This window comes from Falco peregrinus, chromosome 4 (genome assembly GCF_023634155.1).
Source record: "Falco peregrinus isolate bFalPer1 chromosome 4, bFalPer1.pri, whole genome shotgun sequence".
NCBI lineage: Eukaryota > Metazoa > Chordata > Aves > Falconiformes > Falconidae > Falco > Falco peregrinus.
The window spans coordinates 46638613-46653752 of record NC_073724.1 but is presented as its reverse complement, the minus strand read 5'-3'; the positions used below and the strand labels follow the sequence as shown (position 1 = coordinate 46653752).

General features: G+C 43.3%; 1 protein-coding gene across 2 annotated transcripts in view; it reads left to right on the top strand.

Moving 5' to 3' along the window:
• The window catches only part of MRPS6 (mitochondrial ribosomal protein S6), a 47071-nt gene extending 40257 nt beyond the window's left edge, over positions 1-6814 (top strand). For both annotated transcript variants that reach the window (XM_055803169.1, XM_055803170.1), the window contains one exon: positions 6171-6814. In XM_055803169.1, the coding sequence (XP_055659144.1) occupies positions 6171-6348 (178 nt within the window). In that variant the 3' untranslated portion in view covers positions 6349-6814. The remainder of the gene's footprint in view (positions 1-6170) is intronic.
• Positions 6815-15140: the final 8326 nt, after the last annotated feature.

The following is a 15140-nucleotide window of genomic DNA, read 5'->3' as shown; positions in this document are numbered from 1 at the left end:
GCAAGGAGCTCCTTTCCCGAGGGCGCAGCATGCTGAACTCAACTTGGCTTTGAGACCCTGCAGCGCTGCGATTGCTTCCCAGCAGCTGGGATTCACCAAGCTTCAGTACCAGCTTCCCCTCTGCTATGGCATGGAAAGCTTGGACGCTGTCCTGGCCTTCCCACAAATCACTCCCACCTCCTCTGGCTCGTTTAGGGTCTGACGTGGTTGGCCCTCCTGCAGGAGCACCTTGTGTTTTGCCGTCATTGTGGCATGTGATGTGACGTTGCTTTGCCAAAGCACGTGCTTAGGAGAGGGAGCGTGACTTTCGTTTCTTGGTGCCTCAGTGGGCTAATGCACAAGGAATAGATAAATGAGTATTTCACTAACTGAGCATCATGTTGTTTAAGACCTTTGAATATTTTGGAAGCATAGCTATGTAAATTGTTACATGGTCAAACTTTTCTTCTGTCCGTAAAGTACCTGAGCTTAGGAACCGTACTTACGCAGCGTAGTTTTAAACAAGCAGCTTGTGACACTGTAGTATTCCATGTGGACAAGAGATGCTGAAGTGTCTTTCAAAAACTCACGCTCTCTGAATAAAATTTTATTTATTTGTAAGAGTAAAATAGTAGTTACCCATCAGAATTGTTCTCCGGAGTGTTTACAAGATTTAACAACCCTTCTCTTCTCCCTACCCCCTAGTAAAATCTGAACTATTGTATAAAGGACTTCATCCTCCAGAAATGTACCGGCCTGTTTAGCTTCACTCCGGTGGAGTTTCTTGGCAATTTTTATGGCTATTGAATACCAAAGAGGAGAGGAAAGAAAAACGGATGAAAAGGGTGGCAAGCTTTCCTTTTGTAATACCACCAAACTAAATGTACGGCTAATGCACAGCCTGTGTTGTTTCTGTTCAGATTTTAGAACACCTCGATCTGTTACGGCAAAAAGGAGTTCTGGGTCTGTTATGTGCTTGGATGAGAACAAAACCAGTTTGAATATTTGAGTATTACGCACATTTGTAGTATTTTCTGCTATATTGATTGTCTTCTTCCACTAGATGGGGCTTTCTTCATTGATGAGTTGAACCATTACTTTTCCTTCAAATGTTTTTATCTACGTGCACATACATGTAAGTGTGGATGTGCATCAAGTATCAGCCCTAAAATGTCGAAGTTTTTTTTCAGTCCACCTTACCTATGAGAGTGCACTTTGCGATTTTGATGCGCAGCACCAGAGGACATGGTGCTGTGCAATAGTTTGTTATGTAGAGGCGCTAGTTCTGAGGCACTAAATTGTGTAGCATCCGTGTGCAAGCACATGGATTAAATGTGATGGCCGCTCTCAAATAGTGGACTTAGTGGGAGATGGGAATTAGTCACCATTTTTGGGGTTTTTTTTAAGCTGTAAATTATACGGGAGGCAGAGAAGTGACACAAGCAGAATTAATACTCACTGTGTAACTTCAGCCCTGCTCATAAAAATTTTGCAGACTTCCCAAATGCTGCCCAGTGAGCATGACTTTTTCAAATACTCAGATATGTCATGCTGGTTTCTCTTTTGCAGTATAGCAGTATTTTTTTTTTATTTTCTGCAATGCTGCAAAATGTCTTTCCATTAGTTATTTAGCTTAATAACAGGCATCTGTGTATAGAATTTGGCAAAAGAAATTTCTAAAGGCTGTGGATGGTAAAATGTATTTTTCCCTGGAGTACTTGCTCATTATGGATCATTTGTGTCATTGCTGTGGCACAGTCTAGTTACTAAGGTACCAGCCTTTGGTTTTGATCTAGTACTTGCCCATTGCTGTCCTAGTGATTTTCAAGGGACTTCTGTCTATTCCATATGCATTTTTCAAAAGCTAAAAGGAACACGATGTGAAAAGCTAAAAGGAACATGTGTACTAGTCCTTCCAGCTACAAAGTTATAATCCTTCTGAGCATGAACTTGCTTGCCTGCCCTGCTGAGGAAGGGTAGTTACCATAGGAGTTGAGAAGAAAAACAAACTCTCTCTCTTCAGAGCAATGCCGTGGTCCCAAAGATGAAGTGATCATTCAGGTAGCAAAAAACTTCATTTATGTAGGATTACCTTAATGAGACGTTAATGAACAAGTGTCCAGCTGCTCTCACATGAGTGCCACAGCTTGCTTTCCTCCAGGTAGTTTCCTGTTTCCCTGTTCAATGCCTGAACACTTCCTTTCCTTTCTTATCTTCCACCTCCCCATTGGGGAGGCTTACGTACTCTTACTGCCACTATGTAAAGAAGAAATTTAAGCATACAGACATTTTTTGGGCACAACCGTGGGACCACGCAGCCTCTTCCAAGTCCACCATATGTGTACTTTTCCTTTGGCTCCCCTGGCTGACAGAGTCGTATTCTAGGAGGATTTAAAAGTGAGTTTTGATCCAAGTGCTTTTCAGAGTTTTTTGAAGTCATAGACTGTCCATTTGAAAGCAAAATATTTGAGTATCCGTAGGACTGAAGGTTCAAGCAGTTTCTGCCTTGATTATGTTAAAAAGCACAAATGAAACCTGGCTTCCCCTCCCTCTTTTTTTTTTGTGTCTTTTTTTTTTTTCCCCTCTCATATGCAAAGGCTTTATTTGAGATCATATGATATTTTAATTTTTTTCCAGTTAATGCATTGTTTTAATATGTCTCAGTCTGCTCTCCTGTATTTACATCATCCTTCTGTTTGCAGTTGAGCCGGATGACAAATAACTGTGGTCTCACACTGAATCAGTGGAATTTTCCTGCATTTCTTCCCTGATGACCGACTCCTAGAAGCCCTAAATGCTTTTGCATTTTTGCTTGCAAGAATGAGGTGGTTTCCCTCCTGCATTCCTGTATTTTTCCCTGTCTTTAAGTCTCCCTGGGATTTGGTTTTGTTTACTACACAAACAGTAGCAAGTGTTGTGTATTGGGTCATAGATCACTGCCTGAAATTAAGGTTGCTGCATGACTTATTGAGGGTGGGTTAAAAAAACCCCGTAGCCTCAAGACAGCTGATTTAAATATGTGTGTTTAGGGGGAAAGGGGTTCCATATCTCCTCTGGGATTGCACTGTGAATTGTGTTTGGTTATTGCTTCTACAGCCGTTAGTTTCTTCTCTTTCTTTAATGAAGAAATTGTATTTTTTACACTGGCCCTCTTTTCCTTCTATCTTTTTCAGCACAGGAAGGCACTCGTTGCTTGTTAACGTTGAAGAGTGGTGGTTGTTTTTAAAAACTCACATTGTCCCCAATTACTGCAGTTTTGTATCCTCAGATAAAATACCTATTCTGCAAGGAGTCATAAAGATATGCTGTAACAGCTCATCCTCCCATCCCCCCCTTCTCCTTCAGTTATCAACAGTGCGTCAGTGGAAATTTCCACCCTTTGCTAATGTGAGAGAAAGCACAAAGTTGCAAAGCAGCCTTTGGAGAAAAAAACCACCACACTATTGCTGTTTTAGGAGCACAATGAAAAGCAGCATACGACTTGCAAGCACAAGTGAAATTAAATTCTTGAGAAATGGGACTAAAATGGTGCAGCAAAGAGCCCAGATTGCAATACAAATAAATGCTCTTGCGAAGGGAAGGGGCGTGAAAGCGGTGGTGGATTGCCAGCTAGAATTTCTCCCCCATCCTGCTTTCTGTTATTGCACCTGTGAAGGGGGTTTGGAAGGCTTCTCCCCAAGGTGAAGAGTTAAGTGTCATCTGTTGAATTTACCAGTGGCTTTTAAAGGCTTTAACAGAAAATACGACTTTCCCTTTTTAAGGGTTATGTGTCCATCGGAGGCTGCTGTGCAGTATTTTGAATGAATTAGCCAAGATTAAAAATTGTTTATCTCCTTAAACTTCTAACCAGGTAGGATCTATTAATTCTTGAGAGCAGAAAATAGTAGGTGGTTCAGTTTCTCAAATACATTAAGCCAAATCCTGTTCCCCATTGAAGCTGGTGAGGATTTGCGAGGAGGACTGAGCCCATCACAGTTCCTCCAAATCCTTCTTGAGGCACGTTGTTCCTGTAGCTCTTGGTAGCCCTGCTGCAGTCAGAGGAGCAGCACCTTCACTGACGTGACCTGGCACTGCTCCCTTGGCTTCAGTGATGCTCGGCCGCAGCCCACACCAGCTGGGCATCTGTTCTGGAGGACTCGTTCCTTCAGCATGGGCTGCAGGGAGATATTTTTTTTTGCCATCAGACCTCTCACGTACAAGAATTCAGTGCTTCAATCTGGTCTTTCTGAAAAAGATTTCAGAGATAATTCATGTCTATTAATGTAGGCGCCTGTGTAAGCGTTTCAGGATTAGGATGTCTGGCTAAGGAGAAGCATCTTTGCTGCGTTTTCCACAGGTGGATTCCATGGCTGTGCAGTAATCCAGCACGTGCTGCTTGAGTCATTTCTGGCCTGATGGGTCTCCTCTGTGTGTAATGTTTTCTGATGTAATACACTTAGCTGGATGAAAATGAACTCAATGCAGCTTGAAGAATATGAGTGTGTCTGTTGTTTATGACCCCATCTCCTGTTTTTCCTGTTCGGACTCCCATTTCAGCTTCTGGTCTTGGGGACTTGCCCTCCAAGATCACCTTTATGAAGGTGGACTGTGATGTTCATGCTATAGTTGACTCAGTAAGAATCCATATGCCTTGCAGAACAAAGTCCTCTCTGTGAGGTACAGTTTTTAAATCAGACTGGGATGCTTGATCCTGCTTGGGTAATACGACTTCATTTAAGGGATATCACGTTCAGGTTATACTGATGCTTTATGGGGAGGTGTGCTTGAGTGGACTAGGAGGAAAGAGGAGCTTTAATAAGAGGATGTGTAAAGATTAAAGTGAAATAGCTAGGTGGGAAGTGCTGTACTTTACATTTAGCCTTTAAATTACTGATAGTCTTAAAGTTGAGGTGAGTGGTTAGTTGTCTTCAGCAGGATTTCTGAGAAAGTTGCAGTGTCCTTCTACTGTACTGTAGCTAGTGCCATGCCAAATGCTGGATACAGCTCTGTTGACAGTGCTGGTTTGGTTCATTCACAGCATTTCAAGGGAAGAGGGATGGCCAGTGACATGGCTCACTCATCTCTTGCATTAGTATGATGGCTGGCACTAGGTCGCTTATAACATCACATCTCCTGTTTCTGCAAGTTGCTAGTGAATTTGAGGTACACCTCACATTAAGAGAAGGGATCTGAATTTGCATATCTGAGATTAAGTTAGTACACAGTTGTGTCCCTTGTCTGAAATGAGGCTTATGAAGTGCAGTACGCCTCCTTGCTTATTTGGGTGTACTGGAGTTTTAAAAGCCTCTTGCAAAATTGTAGTTGAGGTCATGAAGAAGGTGCAGTTCTTCAGGAAGGGAGTTTATTGCAGATGTAACCTGGGTGACCTACAGATATTCATGGGGAGCAATGTTCTCCTTCCCATAGGTAAGCGGTTGGCTTTTTCTTTATGGACGTCAAAGATAGCTGTGTGGTGGACACAAAGTGTTTCCCTGGAGCAGTGTGTTTTAGACGTGCTGTGCATGTGTGGAAGTAAGACCCTTCCAGTCCCACCAAGGTCAGCACAGCAGTAGGCTCATCAAGTCCCAGCTGTGCAAGTGGGCATTGCCTGTACGCAGCTTCAAGGTCCTGCCCTCAGATTGAAAATTTAAGCCATGTTCACATCAAAGATGTGCCTAATTTGGGATAAGCCTATCTCCTTGGGTTTCTTTTGCTGTTTTTGTTTGGTTGTTTTTTTTTTTAATACTTCCATTCAGCTCTGAAGCAGAACATTAAAGGAAAAAATGTGCCTTTATGTATATAGGCTTGAGATGTTTCACGCTGGCATCTGTTCCCCAAAGAAACAATGTTGTGAATTCAAAGGAGGATGATGCATGTTGTAACTGAATGTGCCACCCTGCCTTTTTTTTAAGACTGTTCAAATCAAGATATGGAAATTAATGCAATAGGTACAAGAAGAGAAAGCTCTCTTCAGTCTCCTTGGGTAAGCAGTGCCGTACAACAAAGAAGAGTTCAGGCTGAGCCTGCTTCAATTGAACTTCCCTTATTTGAAATCAAGATAACAGCTTTTATTTAAAACAATTGTGGTACCAAAATGCAGGGAAAAAAATAGAAAGGTTCATTTAAGGTATCCTACAGAATAGTTACTTGAATTAAAGTTGCTGCACTACAGGTATTTTTTTATTTTACTCTGTGTATGTTTCTCATTGCAGGTATTTTTTGATAGACTTAGAGGGTCCACCTTCGATTGTATCGACCATGATGGAACATTTAGGACGGGATATTGATGTAATTAGACGTGCTTTTGTAAAGTATCCTCCATCAAAGACAGAAGAATGCAGTGGCATAATCCCAGTCAACTATGAAGATAAACTAAAGGCCAAGAAGTGAATATTCCAAATAGCATGTTTGAAAACTTGAAAGATCTTTTTTCTTTTTTGTTCCTGCTGTGGAAAACAATTATGATAACTGATGTTCATCAAAAATAATCTATTTTGGCCATGATGTGTGTGTGGTATAGTACATTATCTTAAATTACTGTAATATTTGAGAGTGTTTTTGTTTAAAATAATTTGAATAACATAATCTGTATGTTTATCTTGATATTTGACAACTCTGAAAATTGATTTTCTTTTCTCTTAGAGCATTACATTGATAATGAAGATTTATCCATCATCAGAATGCTAAAAATAGCATTCTTTTCCAAAGACAGATTACTTCAGAATATGCATATTTACATAGGGGATTAAGAAGTCTACAGTGTAAATATAGCAGTATAGGATGTGATTTGTTGGAGGTTTGGGGTTTTTTTGCTTGTTCTTGGAAAAAGGTAATAAAAGCGTGATTAAAAATAAAATGACTCTTTTTTTTTTAAAAAAAGCAGAAAATGTACAAGAAAAAATAACTTGCACTGCCAAAAGACATGTCATACTTCTTTCTTTAAGGTAATAACTCTATTCAAAGTACCGCCAAAAAATTGTTCTCTATAGAAAAGGCCAGAAACTGCCAGGTGGCAGATTAGAGAATAACCATGCTTATGTATGAACAGAAGAATAAAAGATCCTTTGTTTTACCATCAGCTAGACCCAGGTGTACATTTCAAACTGAGGAAAACTTCATGACAAAAATCCTTAATGTGTATTTTGTCTGTCTTTTGCTCTTGTGAAAATGGGAGAAAAAGCAATGCACATGAAAGATGTCACTGATGTAGTATGACCTCCTGCAGGTCTGGCACAAATTCATTAGTTGCCAGAGGGTCTCCGTATTTCCCCCATGCTCCTGAAGGAATGCACTGGTCATTTCTCCTTCTGAAAGCTGTATCTGTAGAAGAAAGTAAGTAGACGGTTACGCAAAGAAGATATCCCTTACCTGAATGAGCTCCATCTAGAAGCTACCACCTCTGGTGCTCCAGCGTTGTGTGTTGCTGAAGGGAAGGCCAGCCTGCCAGAGGCCAAGGCCAGGTGCTTAGAGAGCTGTGACAGGTCTTGTTGTGACTACTCTAGCATGCTATTTCATCACAGGTTCGTCTTTATTTCTTTTTTTCTTTTTTTTTTTTTTTTTTGGTGGAGATAGCTGGGTCATTTTGGCAGGGGGATGCTGCTTTTTTTTTTTTTTTCTTTTGGATGCAGAACTTGGGGGGGGGGGGAAGTCAACGTTTCTTCTGAGTATATTGGTTTGTTAAAGGAAAAAGTGCATTAGAAAAATAAAACCTTCTGTACAACTTTATTTAGGAGACATGAATGTGTGTATTTTTGTAGGTTTGGATTTTTTTTCTGGGTTTATATCTCCTTTTCTTTCAAGAGCAGACTGTCACATTTTGTCTCCTGTTTCCTGGAAAAAATGTTGGGAGAACAGAGGGATTGCACTACATGCTTACTGAAGCTGGGTTTTATATAAGGTGTGGTTTTATTTTTGTATTTAGTGAATTTTGATCATGTGGTTGCTGTCTGCCCCGTTGTCTACTCCAGGCAGAGCTTTTCTTATTGATGATTTTCGCTTGTAGGACAGACCTTCCTCCCATACAGGTGTGAACTTAGCCAGGAGGAGCCATGGGTTTGTAAGTCTATGCCATGGGTTTGGCTCCCTGAGCTGCCCTTTTTCGTGGGCTACTGAAAATTCAGATTCGCAGCATAGGAAGTGCAAACTACTAGTAGGCAAATACAGAATGCTTTAAAAAATGTGTCTTACTCCGGAGTTTCTCAGGAGCTTTTCTTTAAGTGAAAAGTGAACAGAAAGCCTGTAGTTTAGTCACTATGCCTCTGGCTAGGACTTTGGGCCCTAGATTTCATTTGAGTAGAAAGGAGAATATATAAGCTTTCAACTTCCCAAAATGAAGGTGGCCAACAGAGGCTGTACAGATACAAATGTTGTGTGTTTGTCTTTATTCAATTTCCTTTAGCATGGTGTTAAATTTTGCATTTCATTTGTTCCAATTTCTAGGTTGATGCCTGCATTCAGTAGGAAAACCCTAGGTGCTTGTTAGGGATGGACCTGTCAGCTTATTATTAAATATGTGACATTATTTTTTTGTGAATCAGGACCGTTGGTCAGTCAGGCATTTGTGCCCTTCTTTTCCGTGGAGCCCATTTCTGATCTTGACAGAAGAATGGTGGATGTTAAGGGCAGAAGACTTGGGCTCCTGTGTCCATCTCATCCCAAGAGAGGATCGGCAGTAGCGTATCTCTCAGAGCCACGGCAGATCCTGTTTTCTGAAGTACTGACCGTACAGAGGGGAGTGACTGAAAGTCTTTGCATTCGGGATGGAAACAATGACCACTGAAACCAGTGGCCACAAGCAGAGCCGTGCTTGCCGAACTGGCGCATGATTACATAAGTGCTAGTGCTTTCTCAGCAGCAGGATTTATTTATAAAAGGTCTGCTGAATAGCTGGCTCTCAACTGGATGTACTATTTTCTTCATAATTGATAGTTTCTAATATGAACTTTTTTTTTTTTAATGGGGGGTGGGGGAGTCTAAGGAAGGAGCCTTGGTTTGCAATTTGTTTAGCCCAGTCAGCCACCCAGACTGGTAGTTAGCTATTTTGGGAAGCTAATGCATAACAGTGTGCGCCTTCTCTCTCAACGCAGGAATGGACACAAGTCTATCAGAAGATCTGAACAGTTCTGGGTTTGAGCAAACAGTCTCAGTTGTGCCGTGGAGGAAAGTGTGTAACTGTACCATGAATGATCATAAATTCTCCCTGGAGAGGAAGGGAAACCCTAGAACATCTTCCAGATGTATTTGCCTTTTTGATTGTCGATAGCTGGTTTGTCCCACTGGGCTGAGAGCAACTCTCCATCTCCAAGAATAAAATTTCAGGATGCTATGTGGTGTTGCTGGAGAGCCAAAATAATCTTGTCCAGCCAAACCATAGCCAAATAGCTAAAATGTCAAATTCCATTGGTATTCCCAGAGACCTAAACAGTTTGAATGCCAGTACTTTAAATTTTGTTCGCCAAAGGATCTGATAGTGAAGCTCTTCAACCTTTCCTTAGATTGTGTTCCCGAGTGTATAAAATCAGTAGTTTTGTGCTCCTAGATACTCTAGTTTTCTTGTTTGTGGATTGTGGAGGTACACAGAATTGGGGAAGTATTAAAATAACAACTGGCAGTTCTCCTGGCTCAGAAATGTTTTCTCTTCTCTGACTTAACCTTCAGCAAACAAATGAGCACACGTGGTTTTATGGTGAAGGTCTTAGGTATGTCTTCAATAACTCCTTTTTCCTGATCTTAGCCCTCTCAGCTGAATCTTGCACTCAGGAGGTTTCTTCAGCAGACTGAGGGAGGGCACTGTGCTGTCAAAGCACTCTGCAGTGTGGCCCTTAGCTTGACACCAGGAAATTTGTGCTTGCAGGGATTTGCTCCCACAGACCGAGAGCGCATCTTCTGCACAGCTGGCTAGTCTGTCAAAATCCTGTTAGTTGATAGCGTGAGCTTAAAGAATTTCATGATGCTCAGTGTCAGCAGAATGGTTCTGTCACTAAATGTTTTAATGGCACTCTGAAAGTAATTTTTAGCTGGGCTTCTGCTTTGGAGCTGCAGGCTGAGCTGGTTACAAGCAGCATGCAGGGATGTGTTGCTTTGGGAGTCATCCGAAGAGTAATTAGAATGGCAACAGTCAACATGAGTCATGGGCCCCTACTGTTGAATCTAGGCTTTGATAGCTGAAACATATCACCTGTCACTTAATGAGATCAGTTTCTGTTTAGCAAGTTGCTACACTCTGTTACAGAAGGAAGACTTTGAAATTTAAAGCGGTCCTGTTGGACTTAAGACATCGCCAGTCTGCTACACGCTATTTCTGCTCAGAGAGGCTTGTAGGATCTGTCCAGCACTGCCAGTGTGTCCAGCATAAATGTTCAACTGCCCCCTAGATATTTTGAACTTGTGGCGTGTAATCATGGGCTTAAAAATCGTAAGTATTGTTTAAAATATGAAGTTCCTTATATTGACATTTCAGATCTTATGAATCACTTTTTTCAAACTTTGTTGCTGGCATGATTTTCGTGTAACATCTGACTGAAGAGCTCTCAGAAAACCACAAGCTATAGCAATGAGTTGGTTGATAAATTCATTGGGACTGGTGCTATGTCCACCCACTGAAACAGAACAAGGGAAACTAAAAAGGGAATCATTATTGTGTCCTTTCCTGGAATTCTGAAGTTCAGATAGGATAAAAGTGAGAATTGGTGTGGAGCCAAAACATGCATTTTCCCAACTGCTGCACAAGGGAAAAATTAAAAATGTGTTACTATGTGACCTATGTAATGTGTTGCTTGCTTAGTGCTGCCTCAACAGACCTTTAAAAACATGCAGGCTGCAGCTGGTGGACTACCTTTGGCTAATGATCTTCCTCTTTGCACAGCTATTTGTGCAGTGCTGCGGAGGAGTGGGAGAGTCACTGCTTATTGAATGCTGGTTAAGAGGGGGAGTGATGCATTGACAGATTCCAGTTCTGGAGTACTAAAGGTTGCCTTCTAAAAGCATTTTTAATGGGAGGTAATGTGCACTGTAAACCTGGGAGAGTTTTCATCCCTGTTGTTTTTGCACGGGGCTTAGGCTGCCAAGTCAACCTTGTTTGGTGAATGTCAACAGGCACATAGAAAATCTGCCGTATTAAAATCTTCAGCACATTTATGTCAAGGATAGTTTTGGGCGATAGTGCAGCTCCACTGGATCAGAGGCCTCTGTAGGAGCCACATGTAGGAGCATGTGTATCCTGACAGTACAATACACTTTCTCCCAAGGGGAATCCTTTACCCACCTTAGGAGGGTCTGCAGACTTCTGAACTCCTGTTGCTGAAGGCTCACATGACACTTCTGCTCATGGGCTTGTTGGTGCACCTTGGAGAATGCCTAACGTGCAAGGCTCTCATGCAGACTGGTGATAAGCTAAGTTCAGCTCAATTTTCTGCTGAGACCTGACATGGAAGTTACATGCAGGGTGATAGAAGGCTTAAATTTTGAGTTTCCCTTCACAATTCACCTTGGAAGAAGCAGTGGGGTGAGGCAGGGTAGAGAAAGCCTGTTCCATACCCTGTGTGCTTGCAGGCTCTCTGCTCCACTCTTTTTGTATGTGATGAGCAGAATGAAAGTGTCATAAATAATCTGTTCTGTCTGTATGCATCAATACCTGGGAGATACATAACTGAGGAAAATGGAAAGAGCAGGATGTTTATTATCTTATTAATGCACAGGCATCATTCCCATTCTCTTGCTCAGTGAGTGGGAGTGTCGTGAAATAAACACTCTCACTTCTTAAATGTCAAGGAGGCAGGCACCTTAGAAGTGCTAATATCCGTAGCACTGGGGTGGAGGGGTGAGTTGGACTGAGCATCCCATTCAAGAGTAAGTGGCTGCAGCCATGGTCATAACAGACCACACTGGGTGAAAACTGTGGTGGAGAAGGGTGTTGAAGGAGTAAAGGGTCTGCGTGGAGAAGCTGAAGGAGCCCGTTCTAAGTACAGGCCACAGAGGCATGTAGGAATGCTGGGGGGGAGAAACCAAAGCGCATCACTCCCTCCTGCCCTGAAGCAATCTGTATGTTTGCATAGAGGAGTGCTGGAAGCAGCTGGTGGGTATGTGTCTGTGCCCAGCATGCTCAGAGGGTAGACACAAGACTTGTGCTGCGTCAGCATGCTGGAGGAGAATCAAACCAAAATTGTTTGATCCTCCGACTTGCCAGCTATGAGGCAGGATAAGATATTGCAAGTTGTACCAGCCACTGGAAAGTGCAAATGGTTTGCTTTAGTAATCCCTGTAATCCCCTATAAATAAAGCCCTCCCCTATACTGATGAAAAAAATCTACGTAACAGCTACACCCAGCCAAAAGGGGAAAAAAAAACCAAAACAAGAAATGAACTAGTGCACTCATGATGCTGGTCAGATTCATCTGAGCTGCATTAGGAGAGTTTAGGATTTCTGCCAGAGGAAGGACGACTATCATTAGGAAGGTAAATCTGCGTAATCTTGGGCTGGAAAAGTAGTTTTCAAGAAACTCCAGACCCCGAGGCTTGCTTGCTTATGTGGGATGCAGGCTGAGTTGGAAGGTGGAGGGGCTGATGTATTGGGTCGTGCTCAGCTACTCATTCAGGGGGACTTTCACCCTGGGGTTCCTACACTGACTGGCCTCCAGGTCAGTAGCAGCCACCTCCGCTTGGATGTAGTGGCTCTTCCATGTTCCACATGCGCAGGTAAATCACTGCTGGCTTGCTCTGGAACCCTTGTTAAGCTTTGATGAAAAGTGATTTAGTGGATCAGGAGATCAAGCTGCAAAGGGTTTCTCTCCTGGAGGTGGATGTACTGGCAGAGTTGCTGGGAGATATTTGCACTGTGGCTGAAGGAAACTTTATTCTCTGGTTAGAGAACTGCAAAAGGACTGTCAACTGTTGATTGGTGAGCCCAAGGTTTGGCTTTTAAAAATGTGTGTGTATTCATTCAATGTGGACTTAGGTGCTTGGGGTTGTCCTGAGATCTTACTGTGTCTCAGCTGTGCTTTGGGCTGCAGTCCACAGGAGCTGGCAGAGCTGAGGTGACAGTGATGCCCGTTTGATGGTTCTTGGATATGCCGTAGGGGTCATGGAGTGCACAAAGGGACATAGCTAGTGAGTGCTGGTGCTGCACCTGCCTTTCTCCTTCCTCTTCCTCCTGTCCTGCCTCAGCCACCTCCCAAGAAGCACTCCCCCAATATCCTCTGCTACTGCTGCCCAGAGACTGCCAGCTCAGTCACCTGAACTTCTCGTAAGACCTGGGCTTAAATGTTGGCAGCAAGTGTCAGGGTTTCAGCTGGGATAAAGTTTATTTCCTTCTAGTAGCTGGTATATGCTGTGGTTTGGATTTCGGGTGAGAATAGCGTTGGTAGCACACTGGTGTTGCGGTTGCTGCTGAGCAGTGCTTACACCAAGTCAAGGACTTTTCAGCTTCTCACACTGCCCTGCCAGCAGGGAGGCTGGGGGTGCACGAGAAGGCAGGGGGGGACACAGCCAGGACAGCTGACCCCAAGTGGCCAAAGGGACATGCCACACCGTATGAGGTCATGCTGGACAAAAACCTGGGGGGGAGTTGGCGAGGGGGGTGGCGGTGGCCTGCTGCCTGGGACCGGCCGGGCGTTGGTCAGCTCAGGCGGTGAGCAACTGCACCGTGCACCGCTTATTTTGTGTATTCTTTTATCGTTATTATTTTCCCTTCCTTTGCTGTCCTATTGAACTGTCTTTGTCTCAGCCCAAGAGTTTTACCTTTTTCCTGATTCTCTCCCCCGTCCCCCTGGGGGGACAGTGAGTGAACGGCTGGGTGGTGGGTCACTGCCTGCTGGGTTAAACCATGACAGTCCTTTTAGACACCCAATGTGGAGCTCAAAGGGTTGAGATAATGACAGATGTGACCAGAGCATGGTAAAACAAATTTGTTATAAGGATTCATTTTGTTTGTTTAATAGTCGCTTGTCACAGTGTTGATTTACTTGCTGTCAGAGTTGTTGCACTATCTGACACCTTACTGGCTGTATGCGTTCCCTCTTGCGTTGTTTATCATCTCTGGCAGCTGGGTTAAGGTTATCATTTTGCTCTACTGTGTAACACTGGTTTATGATCTGATAAGATTACTGGTCACAGAACTAATGTGGTGTTTGTACCTGGCATTGCCATCATCTCTTTCTTTTGGAACCATCTTTTAGGAACTATTAATAGTTACACTTTTTACCTTTCCTCCTTGGAAAGCCAATCTGTGGGGGAGACAAGAGGGGACACTTTCCTCTGCTCCTTCACCTTCCCCTTCTCTTCGAGGCTAGTTACAATAGCTCTTGAAAATTTTTAATATCCTTGGATTTTCAAATCAGCATGTTCCTACTGCTATGTCTCCTGAATGTATTTCACATCTTGTTTAAGATTAAACAACTGTTTAAGAATGCCACCCAGAGATCTGCCCTGAGCCTGGGTAGTTAAGAGTGGCAGGGTGTGTGGGATAGTTTGGGAAAGTACCTAGGACAGTGGACACCTCCAGTGTTTTGGAACTTTGCCCCCGAACAAGTGCAGAATCCTGAAAAGCTAGTAAAATATTTGGGAAAAGTATGCCGTCACCCTGGCAATTCCAGAGAGACACAAATCACTGCGACATGCTGGGGCCTGGCCCATGCCTACCAAGCCCTGTTCAACACTGTTGAGTACCCTCAAGGGGAAGAGAAGGTCTCTACATCAGACAGCAACCTGACAGGTACTGTGGCCACTCCAACCCCTGTGACAGGCACTGCAGCTGAGCCAGAGAACCAACCTGTGCCGGTAGCAGTTGCCCCTGTTCACAAGAAAAAATTTTGGGTGCAGAAGTCAGCTCATTTAGTAAGGGAAGAAGCTCCTATGAAGAAGGAAGAAGTGGACAAGGCAGGCTACTCTAAGGCAGGGCCATCAGAAGAAGAGGAGGAGGAAGAGGCAGAACTCATAAATGAGGCAGTAACCACCTGATCCCTGTCCCTAAGTGAGCTGTGAGATATGTGAAAATATTTCAGCTGTTGTCCAGGTGAGCACACTGTCACCTGGCTGGTCTGATGCTGCAATAATAAGGCCAGTAGCCTGGAATTAGAGGGTAGGGAAAGGGACACTGACAAAGCTGTTGGAAAAGGGGCACAAGCCCTCAGCCTCTGGAGGTGACTGCTGTCAGATGTGAAGGAAAGGTATCCCTTCAAGGAAGATGT